Source organism: Metopolophium dirhodum, chromosome 4 (genome assembly GCF_019925205.1).
Source record: "Metopolophium dirhodum isolate CAU chromosome 4, ASM1992520v1, whole genome shotgun sequence".
Classification (NCBI taxonomy): domain Eukaryota; kingdom Metazoa; phylum Arthropoda; class Insecta; order Hemiptera; family Aphididae; genus Metopolophium; species Metopolophium dirhodum.
This window is the reverse complement of record NC_083563.1, coordinates 12,591,592-12,609,831: the sequence shown is the minus strand read 5'-3', so window position 1 is coordinate 12,609,831 and position 18,240 is coordinate 12,591,592. Positions and strand designations below refer to the sequence as shown.

Here is an 18,240-nt window from a genome sequence, read left to right as displayed (position 1 = left end):
TTATGGAAACATAAATATACGTATGAAACGTCATTCAATAACTAAATTAATACCTATTACTATTTATTTTTGTATAAAATATATTATATAATATATTAGGTAAATTAGAAAAATGATAATTACATATCACATTTTTTACCTGGTAATGTTATTAGCTGATGTCATCTTTTTGCATGCTATTAAAATATATTGTAAATATTTCAATTACTCATTTGTATCATTTATACTCAATAAGATTGTATTAATAATGTTGCACTAAAATAAAATTTCAATTCCATTAAAAAAAAATTGGTTTAAATCTCTTTATATCAATATTTATAAACCTTTCAAGAGGAGGTTTTATCTTAATTGTATGCTCTGTTAAATAAAATGGTAAGTTTGGAAATATAGACGGAACTGCCCCTGCTTTTAATATGGATCTAATTCTTTTAATTGCATTTACCGTTCCAACATTTAAAATATAGTTTCGTCAAAAAGTAGAATATCAGTCTCTTCAAAATGCAATTCACACACAACACCTTTCTGTGGACATTTTATCTTTTATGTGTATAGTTCTATGCCTTCTTGCTAAAAACTCTGTATTTTAAATAACATAATATGTAACAAATAATTAAATAGGAAAATGATTGTTCATAAATAAGGTTAATATATTTTGTTTTTTTACTTTGGGTGCTTTAAACAAACTTTTATTTTTTAATCCGATTCGCTTTTATTGTTTGACATCTAGAGCATAAACAGTATTACACCCTGGTACAAAAAAACACTTAACCATTTTTAATGTGTAGGTGCAAAAATATAAAACACAAATTACCGTCATTGTGTTTAAAAGCTAATAATTATAATATATATTTTGTTTTTATTATTGAAACCAATTTTAACCGAGATCCCCCTACTCCTGTATATATGTTTTGGGTCTGATACAGATCATAAATTATTTGTAAGGAATAATAAATCAAGTTTAATTCGAAAATCCTACTATATAAATCGTACATAATCCATAGACATTATACAATATCTATAACATAATCATTATTACTGAATACTAATACACATTGACTATACATTGACATGCTATAACTATAATTGTAAAACGTAGCACTGCTATCGAACGACGCGCTCTTGGTGGCAGAATAAACGTGCGACTTTTGTCGAGGGGGCCACTTTATGAACGGGCGGCATTATTTTTATCAACGGAGCACTATTTTGAACACTAAAATTTCATCTATTCTGTGAAAGGAGTTTGGTCTCCTTATCTCTAATCTTCATGGTTGGCATATTAATAAATATTTAATTGATGCGGCTGCCGGTTAGATTCACTTTTTTCACTTACGTCTGCAATGTATAATATCTTTTAAATTAACTTCGGCCTGCGATTTTCGTATTGATTTGCAAATTCTATTGATTTCACCAAAAATGACTTTGTATCATTTTGGTAATTGTGTCACTCTATTGTACGTGCCACACTATTTAACGTACAAATACGCAAATCTGTGAGTAAACAAGATATTGTGCTTCTGCTGCCGGTGGTTTTCATTAGCTTTTTTTTCAGTTCTGAATATGGAGCATTTTGGAAGTGCATACAAGGTGGCATTATCTATGCGTTTACCCAACTGTGCAAGATGTTAATATTAGCAACGTTCTTTCCGGCCAACGAGGCGTCTATAACGACATTGAGTTTATCGGTAATGACATGCAATTATCAAATGCATTAACACCCATACCCTTTTTTCACATACATAATGAGTATGTAAAAAAAGTGAATCGACTAATAATTGATTGTCATTTTACCATGATAAATTTGTTTTTAGAATTTTTTCAAAAGCTCCGTTGATTTAGCAGATATTGCTGGAATATATGTTATATTGCAAAGCATACCTGGCAAAGGGCATGCGAAGGTAATGACGGCTGGCATTGGCTGGGCCGGTGCTGAAATATTGTTGACACGATTTCTACTCTTATGGGTAGGTGCAAGAGGCACTGAATTTGATTGGAAGTATACACAAAAATGTTTAGAATCAAATATAAATTTGGTGAGAAAATTTAAATAGTAATTAATAGTTTAAAAGTTTATGGAAATTAAGATTACTGAAAAACGAACCTTATATTTGATGTCAATGTATCAACGTTTATTTTTATTATTGAAGTTATGTATATAAATAGATGCATTTTGTTATTAAGAAGCTGTCTTACCGTTGCATATTTGGGTGTAAAAACTGTTTTGTTTCATTAAAGGGTGCTGAGCGTAAAATTTGGTATGTTGCGTACTTGTAAGACGGAGACAACACATGCGGGTATCACATCCTCTTAAAACACGACTGACTACAGCCCCCTTATATATTGAACTTGTAAATAATAAATTGTAAAATCTATTTTATGTTTAGGTCTTTTTTCATAATTATAAATATTATGTAAAATGTTAATTGTATATTAATTATTTTTAGATGCATCATATAATGACTGCTGCATTAGTTTGGTTATGGTCCAGGCATGACTTAAATAAACTACAATCAAAATTTTCGCCATTTGCTGCTGTCAGCATTCTTCTGTTACTGTCTGTTTACCGTTCAGTGGTTATAGACTCTCTAGCTGCTTGGCTTTTAATTGATCCCTGGTCTATAATCGCTATCAAAGGAGTTTACACAATTGTTCTAGGTTTAATTATGTTAAAATATTACACTAGACTTTCAACATTAATTGGAATGTATTAAAGAGAAATTAAAAATAATTATACAAATATCTACAAACTTATTTTTATTCTATTTTTATTTTATATCATACATATTTTACAATGATAAAAATAACATATTTAATATTGATAATTTTGTATGTACTATGTATACATAATTCTTCAAATACTTGCAAGTATCTGGGTGATAAGCGGCGGCTTAGTCAACTTAAATCATAAATCATCTGTAATTTTGAAATTAAATTTGAAATTTCATCAAAACTATAAATTTACTATCAAATATAATTTAGAAAAAGTCAATGGTATCAAATCTTAGAAAAGATGAAGACAGAAAAGCTTATATGTACATTCTCTTTAAACATTTATTGTATACTATCATGTATCAAAACAGGTCTTAGCTGGTCACCTAAGTATTCATATTTTTAACATAACTAACATTCATATTATACAAAAAGTATTGTAGTAAGCAGCGAAAGGAATTAATATTAGTCCATAATTAATGTACCTATCTGTCTTGAGGGAGCTCCAGGCTTCAGTATGTTATATACTGAAGCCATCATTCTCTCTAATAATTTCATTCATATACAAGGATTTTAAATTTAAATTTCACAACTTTTATAATTATTATTTATTATAAACGGAACTTTTAAATTTGTAGCACTAACAAGAACTATACTATAACATAATAAATCTTGAACAAGCACTATACATTATAATATACCATACAAATATAGAAAATTGCAACAAACAACATTATGTTGGAATCTGATATATAGCTAATTCTACTATTTTTATCTGTATTTCATAATAATTAACAAATTATATAAAATCCAAGGTCTGGTTATTAATTAAAAAATAATGGATTGGCCCATGTTAAATTATAAAAATCCGTATGTTGCATGCAGTGGGATTGTGTGATGACCTTGTGTACAAATTTGTACGCAAAATCTGTTTTCTTGGTTTTTGGTGCAACCCTTAAAAAAATGACCGTAGGTACATGAAATAAAGTTGTTACAAAAACATGAAGCGATATCAAAATAAATTGAAGTTAACTTGGGCGCTAAAATGCCATGCATACTTAGTGGATAAAACTCGGATAAACAAAGTATTTTTGAACAATTTAGTAACATATTAAAGAAGTTTGTAGTAATACCAGTCACAAGCTGTACACGCATGTGAACGATTATTTTCAAAATTAACTTTAATGTAAACGATTAAAAGATGAAAAGCGGGTAAGTGGAAGTCGCTCTACTGCACAGTAGCCATTAGGCTACAATTAGTCCCTGTGATGGATAGTTTTAAATTTGATTTCAATTATATAAAATCATATTGTGTACGAAAAACAATTCTATGCGCAGACGGTAATAATAATATGTATATTTGAAGATATTATTGTGATTAAAGTAAATTATTTTACTATTAGACATTAGTACATAAATTTAACAATAGGTTAAATTTAATTTTGTCAAAAATAATACATTTGAAAATATCAATTTGTGTATAAAATATTAAAATATAATAATGTACTTTAAAAGTTTCATTTACCCACAAATAATATTTTTAAAATTCAACAAAATAACTAAAATCATTATTCTTGTTTTTAATATGTAATTTTGTCCAAATTTGAACTTATAAGGACTGTAAAAAAGAACAGTGTTTATAGATTTTTGGTTACAGTATGAACTATTTATGAGAACCCGTTTTAAATTTTCAATCCTTACCCATAAAAATTGAACATTTTATTATTATTTAAAAAAGGATAAATTAAAATATTTTCTAGAGTTTGATACATTTTGTCAAAATTTTAACTTAAATTATAAAAATAACAATTTTGTTAACGGACATTGTCAGTTTTTAATTAAATTTTTTTTTTTCTATAAATATCAATAAAATTTTATTTGTTGGGTAAAAAAGCGTGAAAATTTAATATAAGGCTCCTGACATATCGTTCTAATAGCAGTTAAAAAATGTTAAAAATATATAGGCACAATTTTTTTTTATAAGCATTTAAAGTTCGAATTTTGACAAAATTTATCAAATTTAAAATGTGGTAATTATTATGTAGTTAAAAATTTATAAAATATTCAACTTTTATTGCTAAGGATTGAAAATTTAAAACAAGTTTCCACGTAAATAGTTAATATTTAAATTACTCTATACTTAGTAATATCATAGGCACAAATTTTTTTTATAAGCATTGAAAGTTCAAATTTTGAAAACATTTATCAAATTTATAGTTTTATTTTGTAGTTAAAAATTTATAAAATGTTTAACTTTTATAGCTAAAGATTGAAAATTGAAAACAAGGTTCTACGTAAATAGTTTATATTTAAATTACTTTATTCTTAAATATACTTAGTAATATCATAGGCTGACTGACCGTTTTCGCTCAGAATCGTTTTTCTTATACAATGATATTATATCATTGAATTCAAATGTAACACCATCCATAACAGTGACCCACTTGTAACCTACTGTACAGAGCTACATCCACTTAACCAACTTTTTTTTTTTTAGTTTTTAACGAAAATTTAATTTGTTTTTGTTATATTTCTAGAAAAAGATCAAAAATTACAAAGAACATCAAAAGCATGAAAAAGGCAAATAAATAGTTGTGTTCTAGTATGCACTTATGACACAATTTATAACTTGATTGTGTTGAACATTGTCAGGCATTGAAATAAAAGAACTGAACTCTAATTTTCATAATTAAATAATGTAGTGTACAACGAAAATGTTGAATTATAAAAAATTTTAATAAATTATTTTTCATTTTATAAAAATGTATACAGGTTGTAACGGGAAGACCAGACTTTTGACCTAAACTTTAGTTCTAATGAATATTTATAAACTTTTTTGTATGCATAATTTATAGTCACTTGCACTACAAGTTTAAAATAAAAAAGGTGGATAAGTGGATGTCGCTTTGCTGTACAGTAGGTTACAAGTGGGTTACTGTAATGGATGGTGTTAAATTTGAATTCAATGATATAATATCATTGTATAAGAAAAACGATTCTGAGCGAAAACGGTCAGTCAGCCTATGATATTACCAAGTATATTTGATGATATTATTGTGAATAAAGTAATTTATATATAACTTATTTACATGGAGCCTTGTTTTAAATGTTCAATCCTTAGCCATAAAAGTTAAACATTTTATAAATTTTTAACAACAAAATAATTATTAAAATATAAATTTGATAAATGTTGTCAAAATTTGAACTTTAAATGTTTATAAAAAAAAATTGTGCCTATGTATTTATAAATTAACTGCTATTAGAACGATATATCAGGAGCCTTATATTAAATTTTCACGCTTTTTTACCCAACAAAAAATTTTTTATTGATATTTATAGATTTAAATATAGAAAATTTAAAACTGACAATGTCCGTAAACAGCTCAAAATAAGTCAAAATATTTTCAACATTTTATGGTGTATAGAAAATGCTAATATAAACATTCAGTGAAATTTTCAAGTACCTACGGTCATTCGTTTTTCAATTACAATAAAATAAGAAAATTGTTACATGAGAAATCAAGTGAATATCAAATGTTGTAAAAATATAAATTTCAGACCTTCATAAAAATTTAATTTAAGTTTCTTGTAGACATTTTTTTTTTGATAAAGGTAGACATACTTATGAGTAATCTTATATTACATTTAAAAATCTTAGATTTAAAAAGAAAAATTTTTATGAATTCTCAACTCAAAATAATTTGCTAATTTTCGTGATTTTTCCGTATTTTGTCAAAATTTGAACTTTATAAATAAAAACTGTGACTAAGGATTTTTAATTTTTTTCATCTGCCTTTGAAACAATAATTTAGGAGCCTTCTATTAAATTTTCAAGCTTTTTTACTCAACAGATAAAATTGTATTGATATTTATAGAAAAAAAAACTAAAAAAATTGAAAACTGACAATGTCCGTAAACAGCTCAAAAAGAGTCAAAATATTTTCAAAATTTTATGGTGTATAGAAAATGCTAATATAAACATTCAGTCAAAATGTCATATCCCTACGGTCATTTGTTTTCCAGTTACACCAAAAACCAAAATCGATTTTCTTGAAAACAGATTTTGCGTAAAAATTCCCGTTTTTCCTTAATTTTTCTTTTGTTTTTCACGTCGCTTTTGAAAACTACTGGGACCTTCTACTTGACCCTCCAAAGTACCAACTAGATTCACTTTCCTATCAAAAAAGTTACTGTTGAAGAAAATCCTAGCACTTTTACTGTCCTAAAAGGTAATGACACACAAAAATAAAAAATTTAAAAAAATTAAAAAAAATTAAAAATAAAAAAAAAACACACATCATTGTAAAATCAATACATTCACCGCTTTGCTCAGAATCTAAAAATTATAATTTTTTATATTTTAATACTGAAACTAAAAAAACTTAAATTTTATGTACATTTTTTTGGAAAAAATCAAAGTAGCCAATTTAAAAATCTGATTATAAAAACAATTCTAATGGTAAAAACATTTATCTAAGTCAAGAAGTTTTTTTCTAGTTTTTTTTTATATATATAAATATGTTTTTGAGTAAATTAATTTAGAACGTGATATCTTTTTTCAAATTATTATTTTTGGGAATTTTCTGACAAGAGTATATTTCTTAAATTAATTACCAACCATATTATGATATAATTTTCACAATTTTCGTCATAGGTTTTAGTATTTATTTTTTTATTATCTTGTGTTACACCTGTATATTAGGATAGGCTATGATGTTTTGATTCTATACACAATTTAAGATATATATACATCTATATATCTATATATCTATATATCTTAAATCGTGATTCTAAATAACATTGTTATCTATTTTAAAAACTTGACAATTCTTTTATAATTTTGGTTTCACTGGTTTTTAATACTTAAATCAGGTATACAAATACTAAGAACTCACATGATTCAAATGTTGTTGTCCTATCCTAAAAATTATACCACCTATAAATACTGTTCTATGGTAGGTCAATATTGACTCAAAAGTTAATAACAATAATATATAATATAATAGCAGGGGTGAGGGAGCGACTATATGTTGTGAGCTGTTCTTTTTTTGCTAATATATAAATAAATTTTATAAATTTTGTTAATTATTTCTATACTGATTATACACTATACGGACATCAAGTATATAGATTATAATATAAGCATATACATTTTAAGTTTTTGTTTAGCAAAGCTGTATACAAGAGTAAATTGTGTTTGCCCCTCTTCCATCCCCATGGAATTGATTTGAAGACACCCCTATATAATAATTAATGGTATAATAAATACGATATTTTAGGTAAAAATTAATTTAACTATCAATATTACTAATAGTAAATGAAATTTATATGAAAACCAAATAAATATTTAATATATAATAAAATATACTTAGTATAAGCTGACAGACTGTGTCCACTCAGAATTATTTTTTGCATGCAGCGATTCATCATTGATTTCTAATTTAACACATCCATTACAGTGATCTAAATACCTCAATGACAATACTCTACATCTACTGTACAGCAGAGCAGTTACTTAATTCCTAACTTTTTTTACTTTAAAATTTCAGTATAATATATAAAATAGTAATATAATAAATAAAATGTGTTTTTCATATTTATAAATTTTTATTTTTGTGCCTTAGATTTTACATGATAGGGAAACTCCTTTTTAAAATGGATAACATGTAAATGTGACATTACATATTATGTACAATAAATACATATATATTCAATGTATAAAACAGTATTAAATTAAATATTTAGTTTATAGTATTTAAATTAATAATATTGGGGCTTGGTTGTTGGCCTCAGTTAGTGTGTGCGCTGAGGTCAAAAATTGCTGACTCCCAAATAGGTGACCATTTGGGTTATTGGGGACAAATCCTTGCCCCACATAATCAAGTGTTGCTCAACGAGTCGTAACCCCCAACTATTTAACGATGTGAATGGGTTTGCTGTATAAATTAAAATCAGTCGAATATTTTAGAAATTTCATTTTAATTAGAAAATAATATTAGATGTAATATTGAACAGTTTTGAGCCTGTACAATTCATGAAAATCATGAGGAACCTTGGATTAAATGTTGAAGATTTTTGACATAGATCAGAAAGGGTTATGCACGACGAGCTGAATCAACTAATGAGCTAAATTTATTAGTCTGAATCCATAGTGCCGAAATCTATTAAGCGATATCACTGTTAGCCAACATCAATATATGGGGGCAGAAACAAACAAATGAAGGAAAATTAGAATCAACTTACTGAATAGTGAATACTGATTGTTAAATTGGTAATAAATATTACGTTGAAAAAAGGTTATAAGGTAATAATGCCTGATATGTACTATTTCGTCTTATAGAAAGATTAGATTATATTATGATACAATTTTGATTTTCAAACAATAATAAATACAGGTAAAAATTAGTACTTAAGACATTATGAGTCATATAACACACGACTTTATGGTATAATGATTCATGACCAATATTGACCATCTATACATGTGTGATAATTTCATAAAATATAAATTTAAGAGGACGCCACACGGACATTTGTTGTCTCCGTCCTACAAATGGGTAACATACCAAATTTACATTTAGCAGATAACATTCAACTCTGTTAGTTTAATAATTAGAGTGATTCGATCTATTATTAAACTTGATGGTAAGAACATTATCTGTGTTCGTATGTTGGTTTTTTAAGATAGTTAAATTTTTTAGAAAGTTATGCGTATATAATATAGTGTTAATTAAAAATGTTCATAACCCACTTAAAAACTGTAGAATTGTAAAAAACCAACATACAAACACAGACAATAATCTCATAATAGGCCGATTCACTCTAATTTTTAAACTAACAGAGCTAAACGTAAATTTGCTATGTTACACACTTGTAAGACGGAGATAACAAATGTCTGTGTGGCATCCTCTTAAGTATATAATAAATTATTGACGAATAAAAAAAAATTTAATTTAAATATTTTTTTAAGGTGAATTAATTAATAAATTTTTTTTTATTTTAAATTCATATATAAATGTAATTAATTTTATAAAATAAATAATTAATTTCTTATTATCATTTATACAGTTATACTATGTATTATTATATAGTACAAATATCTAAAAAAAATAATTAGAATAACAATTTTCTTAAAAGTAAACATAAAATTGCTAAATGTAATTTCAGTCCTTTATGATGGTTAATTATATGAAATTCGGCTTAATAGAGTCTGTATGGTATTTGGCCAAGTGGGAATTGGCTCACCATACCGGCCAGAAAGGTGTGCACAAACAAGTCTTTTAAGGTATGAACAAACCTTAGTAGTCCTTAGAGTTAGATTATAACAATTATAACTAAAACATAAGATTTTTAATTATTTAATTAATAATGAAATATTTATTAAAATACTCAATAGTCAATATATAGAATGTAATACAGGAATACCAGACAAATTAAATAACTTTTGTTCTAATCAATATTGTTTCATTTTTTTTTAAATTTATAATTTATAACTTGTTAAACTAAAAATAAAAAAAATTATAGCTGCTTAAAATTTTGTTTTGAAAATTTGAAAATAATTCATTTGTAAATCTAGTTTTTAGAAAACTTTTGATTGTAAAAACAATCATCTAAGTCAAGTGGTTTATTTTTTATTATTTTTTTAAATTCCAAATTATTATGAAGTAACTAATTAATTTGAAAAGTAATAACTATTTAAAAAAAAATATTTAGATTTTAACAAATACCTATTTCCGATTTTACATAAAATGTAAAACATGTATATACAACTGGATAAAATTTACTTAACATAAATAATGAAATTTCAACTAAACTAAATGACTTGAATAAATCAACATTATTTTAAAACCAAATTTACAAATTAGCTATTTTAAATTTTTCAAAAAAAGTTTATATCACATTTAAATTTTTTTACTTTCAATGTCATACTATATGTATAGTGGAAGCATTTGGAGAAAAAAATAATAATGTTATTTAGAATATAAATGGTTTAAAATGTCAGGTCTTCCTGTTATGCACTGTATGTAGAAATTCGCTAGACTAAACCGGTGTGAAAAATAATGCACCGGGATGTTTGGACCATATCATTTACATGGTTCATTATCCCGGTGCGGGATAATGTGGGATAATTTTAAACCGGTTTAGTCTAGCGAATTTCTACTATAAGTACATCAATTTACCAATTAGGTCTTTTTTTTATTCAGCCGATGAGATGTATTTAAAGGTTCCCATATTTTAATGGTCTTATCTAAACCACTAGATGCCAGGGTTGGCATATGTGGGTGTCCTTCCAATACATTAACCTAAAAACAAAAAAATGATAAGGAACATAATTTTGAAGTTAAATATCAAACTTACAGTTCCTTTTTTATCAGCACGTTTTTTTAGGACAATAGCTTCAGTTTTTTTATCCCATATAAACAAGTATCCACAGTCTGATCCAGATACCACGTAATCACTTCTTGGTCCATAGAAATTGACACCTTTGACTAGAACCAAAATTAATTATACTATAGTAATATAAGTACAACTAATATGTATGAAGCATTGAAGCATCTATATAATAAGTCACTAAAATTATAAAAGGAAAAGCCGTTAATAAGAGAAACTAATATTATAAGTATAAAACTTAACTAATAAAAGCCACGCATGTTTGTTTTCTATCTCAGACCCACATGCAACATAAATAAAATGCATTTGTGTAAAATGGTTTTTTTGTTTGAGTAGTGGTAGAGCAAATTACCTATTACAAAAATGATAGAGGATGATGTTTTCGAGGGTTTGACATATTGATTATGTAACGAACCCAATAATATGCATGATATATTATTGTGATCGTTTCGCCTTCGGCTACATTTGGCAACATAAAGATTATATAAATATCAGCACATAGAAATTCGACTAAATTAATCAAAATCATATAGGTATACGATTAGAAAACCTATGGGAATATAACGAGAGGGCAATGCGATCTTGAACTCGCATTACAATAGGTTCTACAACCTCGCCTTAATCATAAATCATAAATGTATGAATATAATATTTACAAATTGCTTACAAAATATACATATATATTATATATATATAATGCACAGTATCTAAATATTGAGGGATGTCGTATAACATATATTGCAAACACAACAGGACACGATTCTCGGATTAATCAGGCGTCGGAATATATCGATAATTAATTAAACAACGTCCTGTGAAGTCCACAGATAAGTCGATAGACTAGGGGGAAATGGGAGAGCAGTAAGCCCTATAAAACCAGACCCGAAACGGCCTGTAGATTAGACGTGTGACATCATAGTACAGACGAGCACTTTCACGAAAGACAACATAACAACTTTGTCAAATTAGACTTAAAATATTTTATGCAGAAGAATTCAATAAACAACTTAAACTTTCAACCAGTCTAATTATTTCGTCAACTCTACCTAAGAAATCCTCTACCAACAGTCTTGCTACCTGCAACTTATAAACTAAGCAGTTATCCCAATTGCTAGTTTATAACAATTATATATTTTATAATCATTTGACTTAATCTTCAACTCTAAAAATATAATTGTTTTTTGTAATTTTATATGGATATTAAATTGTTTTTAAAAAAAGTTTAGACAAATCGACATTTCATACTCATAGCCTCAAAAATATTGATATTTGAATAATTTTAGAGTAAATTTACTCAAATGATTTTGCGTAAATGCACTTTATCTAAGTTACATGTGGGCGTGGGGAAAAATACAAACGCAGCGCTGATACCATAAAATAAATTAAATTAAATACCAGTCATTCTATTCATATGGCCACCATAATTGTGTAGTACGGAATTGGATCGACCATTAGCATCAAATAGATAAATGTCATCTTCACTATAAGAAGCTAAAATTTCAGTTCCACAATAACTGTACACAGCAGATGTAATGTGTCGATAGTGAGGATGTGAACTTAAATTCTCTTCCTCGTCATCAATGTCAGAATCAACATTGCTTGGACTAGAATTAGAATTAGAATTGTCAGCCACATCATCATCACTATGATCAGTGTCATCAAGATCACTATTATCACTGCCATCAATAACATTATCATCAGTTCTATTATTACGAATAGCAATATGATCCATCTGTAAACATTTATTACAAAAATTACAAAATACTGAAAAATTTAGTTAAAACGTGTTAAGTATAGCTGTATAATCTATTTACTTTTTTTAATTTGGTATGCTTAAGCTCACGATGGAATACTTTAATTGGATCCTCAATTAGTTGTCTTTTATCGTACATTCTTATATATTCATCATTACCATTTACAATAAACTCATATGGCTTCAAAGGATTAATGTCAATACCATATAGATGCATAGGAGTACCATGAACACTTTTGACATGTAGTATACTAATCAACAAAATAATAGATACCTACATAAACTATATTTTCTAGCAAAACCTTATCAGAATTTAATTAATTTTTAAATACCAATTAATAATTGTTTATCAATGATTATTAATTATATTGTTCAATGTTTAGACAAAAAAAAATTTGGTGGATTCGCCAATAAACACAAGGAAGCACAATTAAAGATTAAAAAATGCTAGAATTGCATGTATTTTAAAAAATTTTAAAAAGATTATTTCATAAAAATATTGTAGGTACTTTTTGAATTATTAATGATGTAAAAAAAAAATTTTATTACTTACTTGGTTACTCTTTCATTTTCATTAATAGGAGATTCACGAATATCTATATTTTTAACAATTCCGTCATCTCCACAACTGAGAACCACATATGGTGTTTCGTGATGTACACAAACTTTGTTGCAAGAGCGATCATGGTGTCCTATTATTTTACTATATATACAATCAGAATCACTTACAGCAGACAATACAACTAAGCCATCCCGTCCACTTGATACAACGTGGGCATCTCCATGTGTAGTGAGAAATTTAGTCTATAGAAATAATAATTAACAATGAGTTAATACCATTTTAAGACATAGAACGTAAATACAAGGCGTGTCCAGAAAATAAGTGTACTCAATTTTTGTAAGCTTCAAAAAAATGTATTAAAAAAAAAAATTACGTGGTTACATAATAAGCCTGCCTCGAAAAACTCTGCCGCTACCTCCTTTGTCCACATGTCGACCACTCCCTTCACTTCCTCATCAGTTGAAAATTTTTTCCACCCATGTGCTTCTTTGGGGAAATGAACAAATGGTAATCTGAAGGCGCCTGGTCGGGGGAATACTGGGGAGTTCAAAACATCCTATCCAAATGAGTCCAACAATTGCTTCGTGACATTGGCCGTGTGGGGTCTGGCATTATCGTGCAGCAGTCAGACTCCACTCGTTAATAGACATTTTTATTTTGAATAGCTCTCCTCAATTTTTTTAGGGTCTCACAATACCTTGCTACGTTGATGGTCTCCCCTGAGGTAAATATTCAATCAAAATGATGCCTTTGTGGTCCCAAGACACTGTTGCCATGATTTTATTTTGGCTGAAATGGTGGTTTTGAACTTTTTGGTTGAGGGTAAAGTGGTGTGACGCCACTGTTCGGACTGTCTCTTGGTTTCAGGTGTATAGTGTGCAACCCAAGTTTCATATCCAGTAACAATAGACTTGAGAAAATTATCACAGTCCAGTTCATAGCGTTCCAAAAGGTAACGTATATAACGGCATGGATTTCGCACTTGGCGGCAGACTCGATCGACATGTTTAACAAGAAAAATTTGTGCAGCCACAGTTTTTAACGTACCAAACTCGTTTCTGGTCTTGTTTTAAAGGTTAGGAGTAAAGCTATACAGCTGTGTAGCCAACATAGTAAAAAAATATTCCCTATGGCCGTGAGAGCCTCAGTACACTTACTTTCTGGACACGCCTCGTATAATACACTGAAAATAAAATTTACTTGAAATATATTTCTAGTATGAATACTTTTATAATTAAGTAAACATTTATCATTTGACCAATCCCATAAACATATTTTAAAATCATCTGATCCACTTGCTATTATGTTACCAGTTTTATTAAAGTCTAGTGAATTTACACATCCTTCATGGCCTGTTAAGAGTTTACTCAATTTGAGTTTATGTACAGCAACCGCTGATTGATAGAACTTATAACCCCACTGAGCACGGGTGTTATACTGGCCGATTTCTCTAAGAAAAAATCTTAATTATTTTACTAACTTAATATACAAAATTTAACTATAAACCTGTTATATAATTCTTTAGGAAGACACCAATAACTGGACTTTGAAAGAGTGGTTTTGATTTTTTTAACTTGTTCTTGTTTATATGTTTTAAATACATATGCATTTCTTGAACTAAAAGATGGGGCATTGTCTATATAATCTATTTCGTCTGAATTAGAGCTGTCAAAAAATCTTTCAATCTAAAATGATAAAATTAAAATAAAAATAAAATAAATTAGGTACGGACTTTGAAAACTTACATCGCTAGATGGAGGACGCGTACGATCTATTAAACTATTTTCACTTTCTGAAGAACTATCTGTATAAAAAGGTAGAGTTTCAATAGTAACAGGCTCATAATCGAATCCTCGAGGATTACCCAAATAATGGTCGAAAAAAGGAGACACATTGTTATTGTCACCATCTGTTGATAAGTCTGAGTCAGCGTCAGACATATTTCTATGGACATAATAAATAATGTATAACACTGGTAAAACAATTTGATATTTTATTTATAATTAGAAATATAAAGGTATATAGATTCAAGTTAAGTTGAAACCGGTTTCACTTTTGTTACTATATGATTCCCTTATAAAACTACGATTTAATAAACACATAAAATAAATCAGATTGTATAAGCAAATTGGCACAAATATCACTTAAAATCTAAAATGCTTATAACATGCTACATAAATTGATATTTGAAATCTTTGATATATGTAATAAATAATAAACATATACCAAACTTTGCTAATTTTAATTGTTTTCTATAATAATAAATGAATGCTAAACAATTTGACCCCTTCTGATATCCATGATTAAAACATTACAACGTACCAACTAATAAGAAACTAGAAAACTATCTTTTTATTATATTATTTATAGAAATTAAATAAATTAATATCTACAAAATAATAGTATTAAAATAAAAAAATTATGTCTGGATTTAATGACTAACCCTGTGCATGTTACAAGTCGTTACAAGTTAAAACATTTGTTAATCTCTTTTAAATAACTTTACTAACAAACTATAATTATTGAATTTATCGACCTCTGGACTTATAAGTATATCTAATATTCAACTTATGTATCATTTGTTTAGTATTTCCAATAAGTTGTTTTAAAAATTAAGCTTAATTTTCTACAATAGTAGGTAGGTACTTAAAAAAATAGGAATCAATTAATGTAAAAAATGTTTGGGAAGACCATTTATACCTATAAGTATACCTATTAATTTATTTTGATATTAATCAAAACCTAACCTAACCTAAATATAATATTTTTTTCTTATATTAGTACATTACAATGGAAATATGCAATTAAAATGGTAAAATAAGCTCTTATATGTAGATAAATGTCGAAATATTAAAAAATATGCACTAAAAAAGTTTCATTTTTTACATTATTATGTCATGAAACTAATTTTGTGCAAACTTAGTATATCATACGATCAACCAGAATAAATATGCAAATGCATACAAATCCGCGCTCTAGCAATAACAATAATTATCTACATATACCCACAACTAAACACAAGCAGTAACATTATATTATGATATAAATTTCACATTTTTTATTCACAAAACAACTATTTTAATACACAGTATGCAGACAAATTAAACCAACATGTCAAATGAATAATATTGTAAAATAATAAAATACAATTTAAATTAACAATAATATTACTTACAAGATGATAAATGATAATAAGGGGTACAATTGTAAAAGTTGTTATTTGAGGCCGTACTCAACTGTGGTCTGTGGTAGAGGCGAATTGAATTAGGTACTCTCAAGTCAATAGAGCATAAAATTTCTCTCAACAATTATGGAGATCAAAATCATAACACACTGCAAGATCAATAGTACCTATATTATATTATTAACATACATGATACACCAACAAGCGAATACGTTTAAAATGTAATTTATGCACACGGTATGAAAACATAATATTATGTATGTGCCCACTATCTCACCAATCCTTCATCGCCGACTATAGTAGAGAATTAGATTAGAGCTAACAAATTAATTTCAATTCTTCATTTCACAGTTCTTTCGTGGCCGAGCTCAGGGTAGTTGTGGTCAGTAGTCACGGTCACAAAACACGGATTACGGACTATGCTAAAAGACTAAAAATAAGTAAATAATAATAATTAACTCATAAGTTATAACTGTTAAGAAGTCTGAAATTTATGATGTCTTTATCCGTTATCGTTATTAACTTTAAGTGCAGCTGAATTTAAATTATTACATTATTATTATGATCTCATTGCGGACCACGATTATTATAAAGTGCTTTGTAATGGTGTTCCGGACTAAAGCCGGGTTCAAACCATAGAGTATCACTATATTACTATACGGTTCACACTTCACACTTCACACTACACCGTGAGGGAATTCTGTAGCGGGAAACGTTTTATAGAACTAACCAGCGTTGCCAATGTTTGTTGATAGTCAGCGGGACGGGTACAGTTTTCCCGATTTTGATAACAATTGATAACAGCGAACTTGATAAGAAAAAAAAATAATGCTTATGCCAACCTACAAAAGTTAGAAAAAATCCCAATTCCCGCGGCGTTGACCAGCGAATAAATCAAAAATATAAAAATCTTTTTCATATGATTGAAAAAATGTATAGCGAGAAATTTTGCCTTCTATAAAATAAAACCCTGTTTAGTTAGCTTTTAATCGGTGAAGTTAGGTTTTTATCATTTATTGATCAATGATCATTAATCATCATATATAATATTCATATTTTAAATTTTAATTTTAATACTTTTAACTTTATACTTTATACCAATACTTTAACCTCTATTCTATGCTTTATACTTCACACTTTCACAGTAGGTACATACTCATGATTACTAATATTATTATTTAAATTTTTGGAGTTAAATGCAGCTTTAATATTAGTGAAAGTATACTTACTGTGCTATAAGAAATAAATTTAATATATAATAATATGTTAAATGTGCCAAACAAACCTAACTATATTTATTGAAAAGGTATGAATGTATGATGCCTATAATTATTGATTATTCTCAGATTTAAATACTACTTTGGATATTATTGTAGTAAATTTTTAGTAGATATTGATAAAATAAATTTAATTTGATTATTTTTAACTTTACAATTCCACAATTCATATTGACGCAAGAAACTAATCTATTTATTTATATAATATTCAGCGGGGAAAATATGACAAAATTACTGTACTTTGAACAATATTACCGTACTTATTGATTTTTTTTTTAGGTAAGAATTCGAACTATTGATTAAGATTATCAGTTATAATTTTTTATCACTGGTCCGAATTCTTATCAAATTCTTATTAAATATTTAT

The 18,240-nt window shown here is 27.3% G+C and overlaps 2 protein-coding genes across 7 annotated transcripts; one reads left to right on the top strand and one right to left on the bottom strand.

Annotated features, from left to right (window-relative positions):
- The first annotated feature begins 1,184 nt into the window (after positions 1–1,184).
- On the top strand, positions 1,185–2,748 carry LOC132942697 (BOS complex subunit TMEM147). Its single transcript, XM_061011315.1, has 4 exons — positions 1,185–1,490; positions 1,550–1,682; positions 1,809–2,030; positions 2,442–2,748. The coding sequence occupies exons 1-4, from the start codon at positions 1,414–1,416 to the stop codon at positions 2,706–2,708; spliced, it is 699 nt and encodes a 232-aa protein (XP_060867298.1). The 5' UTR covers positions 1,185–1,413; the 3' UTR covers positions 2,709–2,748.
- A 6,292-nt stretch (positions 2,749–9,040) lies between these two features.
- LOC132942696 (DDB1- and CUL4-associated factor 8-like protein 2) lies at positions 9,041–17,614 on the bottom strand. 6 transcript variants are annotated; one of them, XM_061011310.1, is made up of 11 exons: positions 16,874–17,607; positions 16,588–16,763; positions 15,158–15,356; positions 14,919–15,097; positions 14,613–14,862; positions 13,404–13,654; positions 12,912–13,101; positions 12,493–12,829; positions 11,065–11,195; positions 10,887–11,009; positions 9,041–10,040 (listed from the first exon to the last, which is right to left on the bottom strand). In XM_061011310.1, exons 3-10 carry the CDS (start codon positions 15,350–15,352, stop codon positions 10,890–10,892), a joined length of 1,653 nt encoding a protein of 550 aa, XP_060867293.1. In that variant the 5' UTR covers positions 15,353–15,356; positions 16,588–16,763; positions 16,874–17,607; the 3' UTR covers positions 9,041–10,040; positions 10,887–10,889. The 6 variants fall into 6 exon arrangements, with proteins under 6 accessions (XP_060867293.1, XP_060867292.1, XP_060867294.1 ...); XM_061011309.1 differs by having other exon boundaries at positions 16,588–16,745; XM_061011311.1 differs by lacking the exon at positions 16,874–17,607 and adding an exon at positions 16,831–16,846 and having other exon boundaries at positions 16,588–16,745.
- Positions 17,615–18,240: the final 626 nt, after the last annotated feature.